The sequence below is a fragment of the Mirounga angustirostris genome, unplaced genomic scaffold, assembly GCF_029215605.1.
Source record: "Mirounga angustirostris isolate CCGP_5_RB_7025 unplaced genomic scaffold, mMirAng1.0.hap1 SCAF_6, whole genome shotgun sequence".
NCBI lineage: Eukaryota > Metazoa > Chordata > Mammalia > Carnivora > Phocidae > Mirounga > Mirounga angustirostris.
In genome coordinates, this window is record NW_026991714.1 from 143,537,289 (window position 1) to 143,556,380 (window position 19,092).

Genomic DNA, 19,092 nt, shown 5'->3' on the forward strand with positions numbered 1-19,092 from the left:
TTTTTGGGGTTCATCCAATTATTGCGTCCATTCCTTTCTGTTTCTGAGTTGTTATTCCGTTGTGGGACTCTAACCACAGTGTGCTCGTCTGTTCTTCCCAAAATGGTTCTGAGGAAGACTTGTCAGTGGCTCCATGCAGACATAATGGGTGTAAACATGTTGAATGAAGAAATTTCTCCCCAAATTCACATCTTTCTAGGAAGTATGTATTTCACAATTATATGGTACTTTAATCTGTCTAAAGTTGAGTTCATAAAGGAAGGTAGTTGGCATTTTGTATTAAAATTTTAAGTTATATAGAAAAGTAGAGTGAATAGTGTAATGATAGCCAGTATTTAGATTTAACTGTAGCTGTTTTGCGGTTTTTCCTTAGTCTCTTAATCATTTTTTTTTCTTAAGAATTTTCAAGTAAATAGTAGAAATCATGGCATTTCTTCCCTAAATATTTAGAAGGCCATTTCTCTGATCACCACACTGCCTAAGAAATTACTGATCATTCCTTAGCATTGAGATAGCATGTTCCATAGAGATAGCTGATTAACTTTTCCTCAGGGTTGTGTTATGAAATTTTGGTGTTTCACAGGAACAGAAAAAAGCAGCATTAGGAAAGAAGGCAGCGATGGCCGCTTCGACAAAGGGACAAGAGGAAAGTGCTCAGAAAGCTAAAGAAATGGCTTCCCTCCCCTCAGAATCTCACGAGTCCAAGAGGAAACTTCCAGTTGGTGCTTATGTGTCTTCTGTGCATGTTGATTATGAGTCTTTTGAAGTTGGCACTGGACAGGTAAGTTTACATGTTGATTAGGGTTGCATATTTTATGTTGGAATCACATATCTTTATTATTGGAGTAGGCTTTAAATAGTCAACGTTTATGGGGGGCGTGGAGAAAGTATTTTCTCTCAGTAAGATTGTATACTTCTCTCAATAAAAAAATACTTATTTTGAAATTTATTTTTTCCACCACTCATTATTTTATAACATTAGTCTCTCATAGCTACTAGCAACGGAATGGCAGTAGTTGGAAAATCATGTGAACACAGTTGTCCCGAGTTACCTGCTGTTTAGCTTTCTATGGTTTCTGTTACCCATGGTCGTCTGTGGTCAGGAAGCAGATGATCCTCCTTCTGACATATGGTCAGAAGGTCAGTAGTAGCCTAACGTTACATCCCAAAGCCTATGTCATTCATCCCGCTTCATCTCATCACGTAGGCCTTCTATCTCACATCATCACGAGAAGAAGGCTGAGTATAGTACAAGAAGACATTTCAAGAGAGACACACTACATTCACATAACTTTTATTATAGTATATTATTGTAATTGTTTTATTTTTTTTATTGTTGTTGTTAATCTCTTACCCTGCCTAATTTATAAATTAAACTTTATCATAGGTAGGTCCGTATCGGCAGAGATAAAGTACATAGAATACAGTCTTATCTGAGGTTTCAGGCATCCACGGGGGATCTTGGAATGTATCCCCTTGGATAAGGGGGGACTACTATATACTGAAATTTCTGTGAGAGAAGCTTGCTGCATTCACTTACCTTACATTTTTTAGTATTCACAATTCTTCCCCTTGAAGAAAAAATTTGTTTTCTTTTTCAGAAAGATTTCTATAAAAATCGACCAAGGAGTTGACAGTGCTACATTTAATAATATACTTTAATATACTTATATCTCAATGGCTTAGAAGTATTAAAATCTTTTTAGACATTGTTACTTTCAGTATATTTATAGTTGTGTCTGTAAGGTTCCATTATCCTAAGTGAATTCATGACTGATTTAAAGAAGGCAGAAAATGGAACAGGATGTTTGTAATAGTCTGTTCAAGCTTTTAAACCCAATTCATTGATAAAGATTGCATTTTAAAAATGTCTTTCTTTTTAAATACGAGCAAACCTGAACATTTTTTTTTTTTTTTAGATTTATTTATTTATGTGACAGAGAGCACATGTGTGTGCGTACAAGCTGAGGGAACAGCAGACGGAGGGAGAGGGAGAAGCAGGCTCCCCGTGGAGCAGGGAACCTGAAGTGAGGCTCGATCCCAGGACTCTGGGATCATGACTTGAGCCAAAGGCAGATGCTTAACCGACTAAGCCACCCAGGTGCCCCAACTTGAACATACTTTAGCAAATAAAGGGCAGATATTTCCTCGCTTAACTGTGAAGGATCAGAGTATAGAAGATTTGTGGGACTTGTGGAGCCAGGGGCTCCGTGTGACCAGGACACTGTCACTGTGTGTCCCTGTCCGGGAGCTGCCTTTCTCCATGAACCTGGAATCATGGGTGTCATTGTATGCTCATCTCCTTATAGCTTTATGACCACAGAGGAACAGAAATCTCCCCTGGTAGGTCCAGTTAGGAAAATATGCTTGACCTGGTTTGAGTTACAGGTCCATTTTAGCCAATTTGTACTGCCTGGGGAATGGGGCACAGGGTTGTTTGAGCCAGCCCAAGTCACATGCCACCTCCACGGTGGGTAGGCCAGTGTGGGCAAGTAGGGTCTGTTACCCAGAGGGTTGTGGGGCAGTGTAAACAGTAGCCAGTGTGCATCATTCATTGCCAGAAAGCCAAGAAGCTGCCTAAGCAAGAGAAAAGAAAAGATACCATAACTCTCCTTCGCCAGAACTAACCCGTGAACTGTTTGAACAAGGTCTTCTAGACTTTTATTTAAGCATGTATTTATATGTTTTAACAAAAATGGGGAAATCCTACATATAATGTTTTACCAAAACATTATACTGCTGTTTTCAAACACTGTATTATGAATGTATTCCCATGTCAGTAAATATTTCTGTCATTTGTAATGACTGTTTTGTTTTACTGTTTGGACAGATAATGATTTGTCATTTACTTGTTACTGGATGTATTAGTTTGCTTGGGCTGCTGTGACAAAGTATCCCACACTGGGTGGCTTTAAACAACAGAAATTTATTGTCTCAGTTCTAGAAGCTAGACGTCCAAGAGCGAGGTGTCAGCAGGGCCACGCTCCCTTTGAAACCTACAGTGGAGAACCCTTCTTGGTCCCTTCCCACTTCTGGCAGTTTGCCAGGCACTCCTTGGCTTGTAGATGCAGCTCTCCAGACCTCCGTTTTCACGTGCTCCTCCCTGTGTCTGCGTCATTGTCCCTCTGTGTGTCTGTCTCTGTGGCCAGATTTCTCCTGTTTGTAGAACGCCAATCGTGTTGGATCAGGGCCCACCTAAATACCTTATTTTAGCTTGATTACTGCTGTCAAGACCCTAGTTCTGAATAAGGTCTGAGGTACTGGTACGTGTGTCTTTTTTGTGGAGATACAGTTTCACCCATAACGTTGGACATGTAGGCAGTTTCTAGTTTTTCACTCTTTTAAGCAATCCAGTGCTGAACACTTTTAAACCAATTTTCTGTGCACATTCTTTGTTATTTCCTTCAGTTAAATAAGTTGAAGTGGGGTAGGTGGGTCCAAGAATGTACACACGAAAATTCTGGTAGTTACTACTACTTGCCCCTGAAAAAGTTGTGCCGGTTTGTACTCTCATAGGCAGTTTATAAGACTGACCCCTCTCTTTCCTCACTAACACTGGTGCTATCATTCTCCTTTACAGATAGGTAGTGTTCTCACTTTCATCACTTTCTTCCGAAGAAATGACTTTTTCATGGAAACAGAAGATTTTTACTTTCTTTTTAATAACTTCATTTATCTCTCTGATAACCTTGTAGGGAAAATGGTGTCTCACTGTCTTCCTGAGCATTAGAGAAGTTAGATGTTTTCTCATATATCTTCTAGGCATTTTTCTTTTGTGAAGTGTTGATTTTACCTACTTTTCTACTGAGTTTCTTTTTTTCTTTTTGGATATTTAAGAATTTCTGTATGTTAAGGATATTAGCTCTTATGTTGTAAATACCTTTTCCAGTTGGTAATTTTTCTCCTAACTTTGTGTTTTCTTCTTCTTCTTCTTCTTTTTTTTTAATCTGGAGCTGGGGGAAATGCATAATCTTGAGAGCGTGTCCTTTGTGGCCCTCATCAGTAGCAGAAACCATTGAATTTGCAAATCTGAGGGCAAGCCAAGGGATGTACAGTCTAGACTTTGTTAGAAGGGGCAGCCTAGTGTAGTAGAAGGCATCGGATTTGGAATTTGGGAGTCCTCATTCTGCCATTCACTGGCTGAGTGCTCTTTGGTGAGTGACGTCATCTATCTGAGCCTCAGTGTCATCATAGGAGAAGTGGACACGATAATCTTGCTGTACCCCCCCTTTCAGGGGGCTTCTGTCGTGCTCTTGGATTATGCTGTTCATTGTTCTTCGTTCTCAGGATACTCAAGTGACAAAGACCTCTATCCTGCCACTGAACAAGAAACAAGAGTTTTGTAAACTTTAGAGTGCCACGAATGTAGGTGCTTTCTCTTGCTCTAGGCAATTGTCAGTGAGCTGAGGGGCTACATGCAAGCTGCCAAAACAGAGGCTTTCTTGGGACAAAGCATTTTTCTACTGGAAAGAAACTTGCTTGAACAAACAAAGATGGTAGTTTTAAGAGAAGTAACAGTTGTTGAATGCTTAAAATACGCCAGGCTCTGTGCTAAGCACTATATGTGGATTAGGTTATTTATTTTTCAACCCCATTATGAGTTTGGCATTGTTATGATCCCCATTTTATAGATGAGGAATCAGGCTGAGGCAAGAGAGGTTAAGAAACTTGCCCAAGGTCACACAGTAAGGCGTGGAGCCAGGATTCAAACCCAGACAGTTTGAATCTAGAGTCTGCAGTTTTAATGGTATTTATGATTATAATAAATATAATGCTTACTGTATACTGTGTATATTATGCTGGACAACAAGTAAAAGTATAGACAGGGGATGTAATAGTCTATGAAGATTTTAAAGAGAAATTTTTTCTCCCATTGAAATAGCTGACAGTGATTATAAGCATTATAGGACACACCTAGAGTGGCTTCCTCTGTGTTGAGATGCTTTTAATTAAGTGCAGTTCCAGCTGGAACTTTGAATTTTTTTTAATATGACATTGGAATGATGATCTTATATTGTTTTTTGATTCTTTCTAGGTTTCTGTTGTTTACAACTCATTAGACTTTGAACCAGAGATTTTCTTTGCCTTGGGATCTCCAATTGGTATGTTTCTCACTATTCGAGGAGTGGATAGGATAGATGAGAACTACAGGCTTCCTACGTGTAAAGGATTCTTCAATATTTATCATCCAGTGAGTGACTTGAACTACTTTTTATTTTGAAGATGAAATACCTACATAGAAACCTATGTAAATCCTAAGATTCTCAGATTCTTTCTTTTTTTTTTTTTTTAAGATTTCATTTATTTTTGACAGAGTATACAAGCAGGGGAAACAGCAGGCAGAGGGAGAGGGAGAAGCCGATGTGGGCCTCGATGCCAGGATGCTGGGATCATGACCTGAGCCCAAGGCAGACGCTTAACCGTCTGAGTCACCCTAGGAGCCCCAGATTCTCAGATTCTTATTTCTTAGGAACTAACTCTGGTTTTGATGTACAACTCAACTCTTTGTCCTAACAGAGAATAGTCTGATACTGTCCAATAAACTTTTCTACCAGAAAGCCTTTGTTCAAAGAAATAATTCTATTGCTTTGCTTGCAAAGTAATTTTACTCACAAATTTAGAAGTCGTCTTATAATTACCAGTAGCTGAATAACTTGTGAAAAAAATAAAAATCTCTGGTTTGGTAGTTATCTGTTTTGTTGCCCAATCAAGATACATAACTCAAGATAAAAGAGCTTTTGCTAAATTTACAATTCTTTTTTTTACAGCTTGATCCAGTGGCGTATAGATTAGAGCCTATGATTGTTCCAGATTCGGACCTGAAAGCGGTTCTCATTCCACATCACAAAGGCAGAAAAAGACTTCATTTAGGTAAGAAGCAAATACTATAACTTGTTTCCTTCCTCTCATTTTGTAATCTGTTAATCCTAATGAATTATGTCCTTCCTGTCATTTGTAATTGAATTATGAAAATTTTAACACTAGATCCTTTCTGACAAAATTAATGTTACTTAAGTGCCTGATGTGTTTAGAACCTGTTTATTAAATGTTCAGAAGAGCTATAAAGAAAGTTTTGAATGAGTTGCTTCTCCTTGATGACTTTCTCCTTGATAAGGCGTTCTAATGGTTGAGATACTTAGGAATGGGGGAAGTCAGTACTAAAGTGATGAGATGCTTGGATTTTGATAGAATTTCGTCATAATGTTTGGAGTTGGGAAGCAGAGTAACACATGAATTAAGGACCAACAAGAAATAAACTTGATGCTAAGTCAAATGAGCTGTTACTTCCTTGTTAACTAGATAAACTTTCCCAATTAAAAATGTTCATTAAACATAATGGATCAGTAATAATTCCAAGTGGGGTTTATGTTTCTCTTTTGCCTGTTATGGTATGCATCTTCCATAGGTTTAAAGGTTTGGGTAGAAAGGATGGGAGTGCAGTGGAGAAGAAGGAGGAAAGTGATCATACCCCCCCCCTTTTTTTTAAAGATTTATTTATTTATTTATTTGAGAGAGCAAGAAAGAGAGAGAGTGTGTACATGAGAGGGGGGAGGGTCAGAGGGAGAAGCAGACTCCCCACTGAGCAGGGAGCCCAATGCGGGACTCGATCCCGGGACTTCAAGATCATGACCTGAGCCAAAGGCAGTCGCTTAACCAGCTGAGCCACCCAAGCGCCCCTGATCATACCCTTTTATTGAAAATTGGATTTTCTGGGCGCCTGGGTGGCTCAGTTGGTTAGGCGACTGCCTTCAGCTCAGGTCATGATCCCAGGGTCCTGGGATCGAGTACCGCATCGGGCTCCCTGCTCGGCAGAAGCCTGCTTCTCCCTCTCCCACTCCCCCTGCTTGTGTTCCCTCTCTTGCTGTGTCTCTGTCAAATAAATAAATAAAATCTTTAAAAAAAAAAAAAAAAAGAAAATTGGATTTTCTTTCTTCCTTCCTTTCTTTTTTTCTTACATCGTGCTTTTAAAAAATATTTAACTCTTTTGGAGTTAAAATGGGAAATTTGATGCTCAAGTACCTTGAATTCAAATAGGATTTATTAGACAAAAGTAGAAAAGGCAGGGGTTTCTTCATTTTTAAATCAGAAGTTTATATTGTGGTTGTATTAGAATCTCAAATTGTCGAAACCATTTTACCATTACAGATTAGAAGCGTTGTCATCTTTTTAATCCTGTGGGCACATATTTTTTAACTTACAGGAAAAAAGTACATGAATATGCCTACATTTTTATGGTATTTGAACTCCTCCTTCCCACCTTTTTTTTTTTTTTTCCTTTTGTGGAGAGGAAATTTATACATTTTGGGTTGTTTGGCTTTAGTTGTTAAAAAAAAATGACAGAACAAGACTCTACAAAACATTTTTTTTTAAAGATTTTATTTATTTGTCAGAGAGGGAAAGTGAGCACAAGCAGGGGGAGAGGCAGACAGAGGGAGAAGCAGGTTCCCTGCTGAGCAGGGAGCCTGATGTGGGGCTCGATCCCAGGACCCTGGGATCATGACCTGAGCCCAAGGCAGACACTTAACTGACTGAGCCACCCAGGCGTCCTTCTACAAAACATTTTAATATGCTGAGAGTTCTTGGCTGAGAAACTCTGTGTGTTTGGCTTTTAAGAGAGGACTTATCCTGTCTGAGAAGAGTGTTAACTTTTGTTTTAATTTTTGTGGTACAGAGTTTTATCCAGTGACTGACTTGATGTGTCATCTTAATCTCTTTAGAGTTGAAAGACAGTCTCTCTCGTATGGGATCTGATTTGAAGCAGGGTTTTATTAGCTCCCTGAAAAGTGCTTGGCAGACATTAAACGAGTTTGCCCGCGCTCACACCTCTTCAACTCAGCTGCAAGAAGAACTGGAAAAAGTGGCCAATCAAATCAAAGAAGAAGAAGAAAAACAAGTAGTTGAAGGTAAATTTGACATTTGAGGCATTTTCTAGTACAAGTGTTATTTGTAAACATAATACTTACGAATTATTTAATGATGCTTTTCCTTTCTGGTCTTTTTTGTTAAAATGTAGAGGTTCTTTTATAAAGGAAAATCTGTTAGGATAAACTACTTCAAAATGCATGTCAGTCTTTTTCTGGGTTTTTGCCTGTTATTTGCTGGACTTTTTACTCTGCAATCTTAAGTTTTTGTTGAGATTTCCAAGGCCAGAGTGGAATATCAGTGTTGAGAGCAAAGCTTGTATTGAAGCATTTTAAAGACCCACTGTAAGAAGTTATCTTCCTGATGTTGTTGTTTCCCTGTGTTGTTGTATTATAGACTTTATCTGCGTTGTTAGGTCATTGTGCCATGATGTTTTTGACTCTTTCCGATTCTAATTCTGTTTCCTTTCTTTCTACAATGCTCTCTCACCCCTTTTCTTCAAAACTTCTGTCAGCTCGTTGGCTCTTTCTCCTCTCTCTCGGGTAACCAGCCCCTCTTCCTTCCCCTGGCTCTTTGGAGGAATGGGAAGTGAGCCTGGTAGTTCCCCAGGTTGCTACGTGTGTCAAGCGATATTCTCTTGAGCCCAGAAAGTCAGCTAAAGTCAAAGGATAATGATTAAGTGATTGACTTTGATATTGAAATGGTTTAAATTCTAGCAGAAAAGATTGTTGAAAGTCCAGATTTTTCCAAGGATGAGGACTACTTAGGAAAGGTTGGAATGCTAAACGGAGGCCGCCGAATTGACTACGTTCTTCAAGAAAAGCCAATAGAGAGTTTTAATGAATATCTTTTTGCTCTTCAGAGTCATTTATGCTATTGGTAAGTGGTTTCTTCTTTGATAACATTCATGTAGCCTTTAGGTGCTAGCACATAGAGCAGTTTTAGGGAGACTCTTTAACTGATTTATCATTTATGTTGGAATATTAATTACAACTGCCATATATTCAAAATCTATTTTCCCCCTTTATTATCCACAAGATGGCAGTGTATCATCTCTCTTTGACCAAAGGCCTTTGGTACTCGCAGACTGATTTTGTAGGGATACCTTTCACAGAATGGGAGTGGTAGGGACTTTGAAAAGCCATCCTGTCCCCATGGAGGATTGCAACATAGCTGTTTTGTAGCTGATCGGTATCCATCCAGTTTATAAGGACAGCTTGAAAAGGACACTTAACTGTATTGTCATTTGCCTTTCTTAGTGAGGGTTGAATAGAACTAAGTCTGCATTTTCCACCTTTAGGCATAGAGGTCTCTTAAGTAAAAATGTTCTTTTCTTTGTGATAGGGAATCTGAAGATACTGCCCTGTTGTTACTTAAAGAAATTTATCGAACAATGAACATTAGTCCAGAACAGCCCCAGCATTGATTGGACTTCAGTGTCACTGTGTAAGTTTATCTTTATTGTGTGCATAGAATCTGAATGTTTCATTCTGAAATCTTTTTTTTTTTTTCTTTTTTAAGTAATCTCTATGTCCAACGTGGGGCTGGAACTCATGATCCTGAGGTCAAGAGTCACACGCTCCACCGACTGAGTCAGCTGGGTGCCCCTCTGAAGTCTTTTTTATGGAGTTGATGTTGACTAGAATTTTCTCTTCTTTCTGTTTCTTCCTAGTGTTTATTTTTTCTTTTTTAAAAAAATTCAGAATAGAGACATTAAAGAGGGAAATTGGTTTGCAGGCTATATTTCTGACATGTTACAGTTTTCTTCCTAATTCTGCATAAGATTTTGAGTTCTTTTATTTTCGTTTTTTTCTAAAAGATGTTCCCAGGAATATCAGTTAGGAATTCCTTTGGTTGTAGGTAACAGAATCCAACTCACAGTACCTTAAATGAATAGAGGTTTATTTTTCTTGTGTAACGGGAAGGGTTCATCTGTTGAATGATGTCATTGGACATTCACACATTGTTGGCATCTTTTTATCTGCATGTCTGCTGTGTCTCTCTCTATCAAATAAATAAATAAAATCTTTTTTTCTTTATTTGTCAGAGAGAGAGCAAGCACAAGCAGGGAAGAGTGGCAGGCAGAGGGAGAAGCAGGCTCCCCGCTGAGCAGGGAGCCTGACGTGGGGCTTGATCTCAGGACCCTGGGATCATGACCTGTGCCGAAGGCAGACACTTAACTGACTGAACCACCCAGGTGCCCCGTTCCTGGCATTTTTTAATTTTCTTTTCTTTTTTTTTAAGAATTTATTTTTATTTATTTGACAGAGAGACGGCGAGAGAGGGAACACAAGCAGGGGGAGTGAGAGAGGGAGAAGCAGGCCTCCCGCTGAGCAGGGAGCCTGATGCGGGGCTCGATCCCAGGTCCCTGGGATCATGACCTGAGCTGAAGGCAGACGCTTAACGACTGAGCCACCCAGGCGCCCCACTTTTTAATTTTCAAATAATAAATGTTAAGTTCAGCCTCCACCTTCTTATTTTGGAGAGATAACCACTTTCAGTAGGGTTTCCTTGGATTGCCCCATGTACATCCAATTAAATGTACGTGCGCGTAAAAACAAAGGGATCTCATTGAACGTATTTTTTTGCAACTTGATGTTTTTGATCAGCCTTATAACTTGCACAGCTTTCCATATTGGCTTGTATCTTTTTCATTCTCTTTCATGGCTACATAGTAATGTAATGTGGAGGAGGAGATGTAGGGTCAGAGAGGAAAGGTAAGGGGTCAGAAAGATGGAGGAGAGGTAAGGGTCAGAGAGGAAAGAGTTTTGCTGTGAAGGATAATAGAAATAAGATGGGGACATTTTATGATATTAAGGTGTGTTTGTTTGCTACTGAGAATGATCCAGTATTAGGGGTGAAATTGATAAGGAAAGAGTAAAAGGGGCTAATTGTGGAGGGAAATACTTGAAAAGGTAGTGTGGGAAGGGGCCAAGGCCAAGTGAAGCGTTTAGCCTTAAGAAAGGAGCAGGGATGCGTCTTTCCCGGTGGCGGATGAAGGAGGGGAGTATGGGCACTGATACAGATAGGATCCTCTTTCCCCTGGGGGAGGATGGACAGTAAATAAACCATTGCAGTGTGCCAGACGGTACAAATAGAGCAGCAGGGTAAGGGAGAGAGGGAGCGCACTTAGGATGGGACAAGTTGCTGTTCTATATAAGATGCTGAGGGATACTCTCACTGGTAACGTGTCATTGAAGCAAGTAAGCCAGGTGGGTATCTGGGGAAAGAAGATCATTTCAGACCGAGAGAAGTAGATCTATCAGAACATAAGAGCTGTCTCATTCTTTGTAATGATTGTGTAGTATCCCATTGACTGCTGCACTATAGTTTTTTTAGTCAGTTCGTTGTTGATGGGCATTTAGGTTATTCTAATCTTTTACTAATACAAACAATGCTTTGGTGATACATGATGTTTAATAGTTACATTGTATTCCATTTTATAGTTCTATTATTTATTAAAGTACTTAAGTTTTCTACCATTGTTGGGTGTTTAGTGTTTTTCCAACTTTATTATAAATCTGACATATAGTTGCATGTACCTTTTGCACATATCTGTTTGGGATAAACTCCTACATGTCGCATTGCTGAATCTAAGAATATTGCACATTTGCAAAGGATTTTGATCTACACCTGTTGTTAAATTGTGTTTCAGAAAGGTTGCTCAATTTTCATGTCGATATAAGTGCTGGTTTTCCTGTATCCTTGCCAACATTGGGTATTACCATTTTTTAAAATTTTGCTGATTTGATAGCCATGAATTTTTATCATTGTTTTAGTTTGTATTTCCGTCACTAGTGACATGGAGCATTTTTGGTATATTTTGGTGGCCATTTGTCTTTCTTGTCAGTTGTCTAGTCTTGGCCTTTGAGCAAAAGGTGTGGAGGTGTGTGGTGTAGGGTATTTTTGTTTCTGATTTATAGTTATGATATTTTAAGGGTATTAACACTTTGTCACTGCAGAGTTGTTTTCCAGTTTGACATTTGCCTTTTATTTTTGCTTATGCTTTGGCTTTTGGGGGTTGGGTGGGTAGAGAGCATGTTTTAAAAATAGGTAGGCCTGGGGCACCTGGGTGGCTCAGTTGGTTAAGCAACTGCCTTCGGCTCAGGTCATTATCCCGGGGTCCTGGGATCGAGCCCCGCATGTGGCTCCCTGCTCAGTGGGGAGCCTGCTTCTCCCTCTGCCTCTGCCTGCCACTCCCCCTGCTTGTGCGCACTCTCTCTCTCTCTGTAAAAATAAATAAATAAAATCTTAAAAAAATTTTTTTTTTATTATTTCAATAATTATGGTTAAATTTTTTTGTTCTTAAATGGTTTTGTTTTTCACTTAACTTTAAAGTTTAAAAGAATATAGTTTAGAAGAATAGAGAGGGATTTAACTTTTTTCTTAGTTTTTTTTTTTTGCCTGTGCCATATATTGAAATGTATCCTTTTGTCATTGATGTTTTTATGAAATGCTCTGGTTTGACATTTTTTTATATGCCTAGTATTTGTTTTCTTTCTTTTTTTTTTGATGGGAAAATTGATTTTTAAAAAATTTTTAATTCCAGTGTAGTTAACATACAGAGTTAAGTTCATTTCAGGTGTACAATGTAGTGATTCAACACTTCCAAACATAACTTGGTGCTCATCACGATAAGTGTACCCAGTATTTGTTTTCTAGGCTTTGGGACATCTCTTCTATAGACTTATTTATCTGCCTACCATATTTCACTGATTTCAAGTCATACAGATTCCACATTTTATATTTAAATTTGGACTGCGTCCTCTAATCAGCTGTTGCCTGGATGGCAGTTGAGTTCTTCCCGAGATGATTTGCATTTTTTTTCTGCCATTTACTGGGCGGGGGAGGGGCTGGGGGTGTGGGAGGGAGGGGTCATTACCAACTTGGGTCCTCTTAAACTAATTTCTCTGCTTGACATATTTTGGACTATGCTGCTAGTGTGAATTCAGACCACAAAATTTGTGGGCTGGCAGGGCTGGGGGACCAGTTCAAATACCAAGGAATATTTTTCCCCTTCTTCCCATTGTCAGGGAAGACGTGTACAGACTTCTTTGCTGTCCCTTGTAGAGGAAGGGTTATTTTTTTCTACCCCTCATTGAGGCTGTAGCCATCCAGTGTCCCCACTTTTTGAGGTGGTCTCTGTCTCCTTTTAGACTCTGTATCCTGAGCATCTTTCCTTTTCTTTGCATGGGTACATAAAATAATGGTTCATCTTACATTTGATGGTGTCTTACACTTAGTGAAATATGGTGTTTTAGTGATTGTAACTTGATAGATTTTACTGTCTCAGGGCAAGTTCTCAGTATCCTGTAAGTCTTGGCTCTTGTTCCAAATGAATTTTGAAATGACTCAAGTACCCCTGACAGTCTCTCTCCACAAAACAGAAGCAAAACAAATCCCAAACAGTGTAGTTCTAGGATTTTAATATCACCTAATAAGAAAAACTAAGAACCTTTAATTTCACACATAATTGTTCACTGTTCATTGTTTTCTTTCTTCTTATACTTGGTTATAAAATTTGGGCAAGAACTTAAGTTCCTGATACTGTTTTAATACTATAAAATAATTAATTTAGAATATTGACAGTTCTATACATGGTTCGTGTAAATGGAGAGCACTTCTGTTGAATAATTCTTTATGTTTATCTCCCTTAGTCCTTTTTAGAATTGTTCTTTAAAAAGCCTCACATGAACTTGACAGAAATTTTTTCTTTTACTTTCTATACTCGTTTTGTTCTGAAGGTCTACCACACTAGTCAATCTCACTGAACACTCCCAGCCGCACTTCTGTCCCTTCAGAAGCCCCGAGGCCTTGTGCTCACAGGCCTGGTTCTTCGGAGGCAGTTAATGGTGCAGGTGTGGTAAAGCTGAGCACCTGACAGAATATTCTTTTACTTCAGGAAGGAACAACAGTGCATAGTATATATTATTACTATAAGTTTGCAAAGTTCACCAAGGATTCTTTTTTTCTCTTAAAGACTTTCTTGTCTTTCCAGAAAGTTGGAGTAGAAATTACATTGCTGAGAAAACTCTCAGAGGACATTCCCACTTTGCTCCTGTGATGGATGACAGAAAAGTGGTTCATCAATATTGGCTCAGAAAGAATTCTCACAAGTAGGAAGTCATTTAAAAGAAAACCTACAGAACAAAAAGACAATGAAGAAAATCAGTACCACCTTTGGACAGTATAGATAAGAAAATGTAATTTTAAAAATGATGCAGTTAAAAATTCCTCAGATCAGGTTAGTTGTACAGCTGTCAAAGTAATGCGTGATATCAATGAAGAAATATTTGTGGCATGCAGACGGTTATTTCTGTTTCTTAAAGACCTATTGTCAATGGGCTATTAAACTTGCATTTTTTTTTAATTAATGTAGTATGTTCTTTTATTCAAGTATGGACTTCTTGAGAAACCATAGTTATATGATTTTCCAAAAATTTATGTTCTACTTTAAATGTGAGTTGTAGTTCCCAGCTGCTTTACTGAGGGGTCATTTGTGTCTAAGAGGAAGTAGCCAAGATTGCTTATATTCCAGGTTGAATCTGAGGTCTTATGAAGCCTTTCAAGCGCTCGCTGAGCCTGTAGTTGTGGAAGTGAGATGCTCCTGCAGCACAGAAGTCCTGGGAGGTGCTCTCCCGGGACATCCATGTCCGCTAGTGGGGTCATTGGGGGGCAAACGGGAGGCTTTCCATTTTGTCATCTGAGTTAGCTGTGCAGTTGCCTCGTTGCTAAACTTTCAATTAATGTGAGAACCAAAGTAGAGTTTCTTGGGTTTTTTTTGTTGTTGTTGTTCTTTTTCTTTTTTTCTCTTTTTTTTTTGCTTTGTATTAATTTCACTTATACCAAAGTGTTTCAAAGTATGAAATGTATTGCTTCTAGACTATAAATCTACTTCCTGAAAAGACTGTTCTGTAATATTTCACTTTGTTTTATTATAACTTCAAATTATCTTAAATATTTTCCTAATACATGGGAATGCTGATTTTTCTTCTTTTGTTATGCGGTAGAAACATTTTACACTGTTTATTACATAGTTCTCATGGAACATAGAATTTTTTGAAAGCAACATATGATACACATTTTTTGTGTATATATTCTAATTAGTGTGAATAAAATAGTAATTGCATTTTTAAAAAGCAGCAAACGTTTCTCGTCTTCCTTAAAAATATGCCTGTGAGTTCAGTGTTCATTTACTTTTCACTGTGAGTCCCTGCTGTATATAGTTAATTCATAGCATTTGCTCCTAATAATTGAATGAGGACAGAACAATTTTAGAGCTGCACATGATCTCAGGCAACATAATTCATGCCAGCCACCTCATTCGCTCACTGAGGACGCAACAGTGCTTGCCTTTCTCTGGCTGCAGATCTAGTGGCAGATTGGGCTGGAATACAGTTTCACTGACTCCCTTTTGGCCTTCATGTCTCTACACCTAGTACTACTGCTTTTCAAATAATTTCCACTTAACCCAAAGTGATGAAATAAAGAAAAATGAATGTTATCTATATATACTTAATAAAATCCAGTCAAGTTTGATTTTTCAACTTACAGCTGGTTTCAGCAGCATCATTCAACCTATGTCTTCTGAGTATTGTGGGCAGAGGAGAAGAAATACTTGAGCCAATGTCCAAAGAAGAAATGTATACCAGCTGAGTTTCAGGAATCGTGAAATTTTATTTTAACACTTGAAACATAAATTAGTTTTTTGGTGACTCTGCCTGTGGACATGAATTTATATTACTCTTCAGTTTTTTTTTTAAAGATTTTATTTATTTATTTAGAGCACATGACGGGCGGGGGGTGTCAGAGGGAGATGGAGAGAATCTCAAGTGGGCATGGAGCTTGACTCGGGGCTCGATCCCACGACCCTGAGATCATGACCCTGAGCCGAAATCAAGAGTCGAACAGTCAACCCACTGAGCCACCCAGGCACCCTACTCTTCCATTTCTTCAAACAAAACAAAAAAGCAAAATGTTAGTAGGTCCCATGAGGGCAGAATCTGCACTTGTTAGCATATTGTTCACTATTGATACCCCCATGCTTAGCACAGTCTTGTAACACAGTAAGGCACTTTCCAAATATTTTCTGAGTAAGAGAATTTTAAGAATCAAAACATGATCTAACACTTGGAAGAGACCTTGGAAGACCATCCAGATCAGTGGTTTTAAACTTTTAAACTTTAAAAAACTTTTTCACTTTTAAAAAGCAGCAGAACCCTTTTTCAAGTGAGAACTTTCACCAAATTCCAGAACATAATCTAGATGTGAGCATCTGAGTCAAGTTTGACCTCCCTCTTTCCCCAGGAAGAGCTTATCCCCTCCTGGAACCTCCCACTCCAGGCCCTAATCTGGGATAACACCCTCACTTTCCCTAGGTGCGGAAGGTCAAATCTCTCCTTCTGAAAGGGTTTCATATGCGAAGTATGGGACAAAAAAAGCATCCGGGTCTGAAGTTGGTGGTTGGAGTCCTCACAACACTGATGATGGTAACGTGGCTGGTTAACTTGACGTGTAACAAGGGGATAGTACTTTGCAGCTCTGACAGACCTCTTGAGTCTACCAAGTAAGGGTGTTTTCTCAAAACCAGAGTATAATTATAACAAACTACACAGGTTATATTGATTTTTTTAGGTAAGTATGTTATTGGAAAGATGTGATCCACACAGAGCCTTGGCAATGAGGCAGAGGGTAGATAACCACCATCCTGGCAGGAAGATCATATGTGCTGAGTTAGTCACTCATGACATACGGTCTGACCATAAACAGGGTGCTGGTGATCAGGACTGTCCAGAAACCCAGGATGATTGGCCTTGGTATCTATCTTGCCATTGCTTTAGGTTTCTGTGTCGTGAGGCATCCCACTACCTCAGTGTTCACCAAACAATACTTGGGTGGAGACTTGGTTTCCTGTGTAGATTTTGCCATCTGGGAGGAGGGTGAACTGAACTGCAGACCCTGAGTGTTTGGTTTTCTTTGAAGTTATAGTTCTTGTCACTTGGTAGGTTGGCCTTCTGGCTTTGTAGTAGTCAGTTCGCAGGTGGGTCCTCTAAGAGGAGTTGATAGAATTTAGCTCCTTGAGGAGCTGAGGTGCCAACATGGTGTTCCTGCTGTTGTCCATCTCCCTGCAGAGCATCTCCCCGAGATGTCTGTCCTCCTTCCAGCAGGTTATCAGCCTTGTTCTGGCATTTCTTTTTCTTTTTTAAAGATAGATTATTTATTTATTTATTTGACAGAGAGAGAGAGAGGACAAGTAGGCAGAGCAGAGGGAGAGGGAGAATCAGGCTTCCTGCTGAGCGGGGAGCCCGATGCGGGGCTCGATCCCAGGACCCTGGGATCATGACCTGAGCCGAAGGCAGCTGCTTAACCGACTGAGCCACCCAGGAGCCCCTGTCCTGGCATTTCACCTCTAAATTGATAAAACGTTGATAGCATCATAAAGACCTCTGGTGCCCACCTGCCTTTCTTTATGTCCAGGCTCTTAGCTGTGGCTCTTTGTGCAAGACATTTTCCCCCTAATGCCTCGGCAGGCAAAGTGTTTTTTGGTTTTTGTCCATTTTCACTGCCATGAAATTCCCTGACCTCAGAGTTGTGAGACCAAATGGCAATATGAGTAACGTGCGTGTGACAGTGCCAGGCATGTGGCCACACCCAGAATGCCGCTTGTTTGATCGCTGTTACTGTCGTGTCACCAGGAGCACTCAGGTAGACCCAGGCCTTGGTGGCCGGCTCGCTGCCACTTCCTGTCCCTGGGCCAGGTTGCTCCAAGCTGAGGGCTGCTAGCGGCTTCCGCGGGTGTGTGAAGTGTGGCAGCTCGGAAGAGGTGGCGGTCATTAGAAAGGAGAAGGGGCGGTGGAGCCAGTCGGGGTGGGATGGCAGGGCGGGGGTGCTAATGCTGATTCGCCTGCTGCACGCAGCTCAGCATGCTTGGTGCCTGTGTGTAACCTCTGCATGCCCTGATTCTCTAAGCTCGTTTTGGGATAAGGATCCAGAAAACATGTCTTTCCTTCTTTTTTTTTTTTTTTTTTAAAGATTTTATTTATTTATTTGAGACAGAGAGAATGAGAGACAGAGAGCATGAGAGGGAGGAGGGTCAGAGGGAGAAGCAGACTCCCCGCCGAGCAGGGAGCCCGATGCGGGACTCGATCCCGGGACTCCAGGATCATGACCTGAGCCAAAGGCAGTCGCCCAACCAACTGAGCCACCCAGGCGCCCCCATGTCTTTCCTTCTTAATTCTTTTTTCTCCCTGACATTTTGTTTTCCTGCTTTAAAACACCAACCCTTTTAGATTTTCCCCAAACCCATCAGCCCCACAGAACACTTAGAAAATGACTTCACATTAACACCAGTGGGAGCTCATGAGATAATACACTTCCTTCTTTTAGTCTCAGGTCAAGGGAAGCGAATTTGGACAGTATACATGCTTAGTATTCTAGGAAATTACCATAAAATATGTTCAGCGTGTCTGAAGCTGTATGATGACACGCAAAACACACCAGGGATTTTCGAGGGCCCAGCCCTGAGCTAGCAGATTGGTTAGAGGGTGAGCTGCAGTTCGGGTTCATGGGCAGGTGGAAATGGTATACTTGGGATGGCCCACCGTGTTTTTCTGCCATTTCTTATGTTAAAAAGTGACTTTTAAGAGCCTGTATTATGGAAACTTTCTTTTTTTTTTTTAAGGTTTTATTTATTTGAGAAAGCGAGCGTGAGCGAGCTCATGCGAGTGCGCAAGCGCGCGCATGAGCAGGGGAGGGGGAGGGGCGGAGGCAGAGGGAGATGCAGGCTCCCCCCGCCCGAGCAGGGACCCCGACGTGGGGCTCCGTCCCAGGACCCTGAGAGCATGACCTGAGCTGCAGGCAGATGCGTCGCTGACTGAGGTACCCAGGCGTCCTGGAAGTTTTCACATACTCAGAAGTATGGAGAATGGTGCAATGCACCCCCGCGTTCGCTTCCCCTCGCTTCAGGGGGCTGTCAGGGGCGGACTCCCGAGGAGATGGCCCGATGGACAGGTAAGTGGTGGTAGCCAGGTGACAGGGGGCGGGGAGTGCATTCAGGACATGTGGGAGGATGTCAGGTGGGCAAGGGCATCGCACGCTCGGGGCGCTGGAAGAAATTAGGTTGTTACGCGTGAAAGGCGCAAAAAGAGCCACATGAGTGTGTTGAGTATGATTTTCATTACAGTGGTTTTATTTTTTATTTATTTATTTATTTTTTTAAAGATTTTATTT

General features: G+C 40.3%; 1 protein-coding gene and 1 long non-coding RNA gene across 6 annotated transcripts in view; both read left to right on the plus strand.

Annotated features, from left to right (window-relative positions):
• SEC23IP (SEC23 interacting protein) overlaps positions 1-15,003 on the plus strand; it is a 41,412-nt gene extending 26,409 nt beyond the window's left edge. The window contains exons 13-19 of one of the 4 annotated variants that reach the window (XM_054508434.2): positions 584-781; positions 5,036-5,191; positions 5,769-5,871; positions 7,719-7,904; positions 8,583-8,742; positions 9,208-9,309; positions 13,862-15,003. In XM_054508434.2, coding sequence (XP_054364409.1) covers positions 584-781; positions 5,036-5,191; positions 5,769-5,871; positions 7,719-7,904; positions 8,583-8,742; positions 9,208-9,289 — 885 coding nt within the window. In that variant the 3' untranslated portion in view covers positions 9,290-9,309; positions 13,862-15,003. Of the gene's footprint in view, positions 1-583; positions 782-5,035; positions 5,192-5,768; positions 5,872-7,718; positions 7,905-8,579; positions 8,743-9,207; positions 9,310-13,843 lie in introns of all 4 variants that reach the window. The other 3 variants (XM_054508433.2, XM_045878983.3, XM_045878984.3) reach the window with 3 other exon arrangements.
• Positions 15,004-17,750: 2,747 nt separating this feature from the next.
• Positions 17,751-19,092, plus strand: part of LOC135364809 (uncharacterized) — a 261,232-nt gene continuing 259,890 nt past the window's right edge. For both annotated transcript variants that reach the window (XR_010412595.1, XR_010412597.1), the window contains exon 1: positions 17,751-18,873. This is a non-coding gene — a long non-coding RNA (uncharacterized LOC135364809). The remainder of the gene's footprint in view (positions 18,874-19,092) is intronic.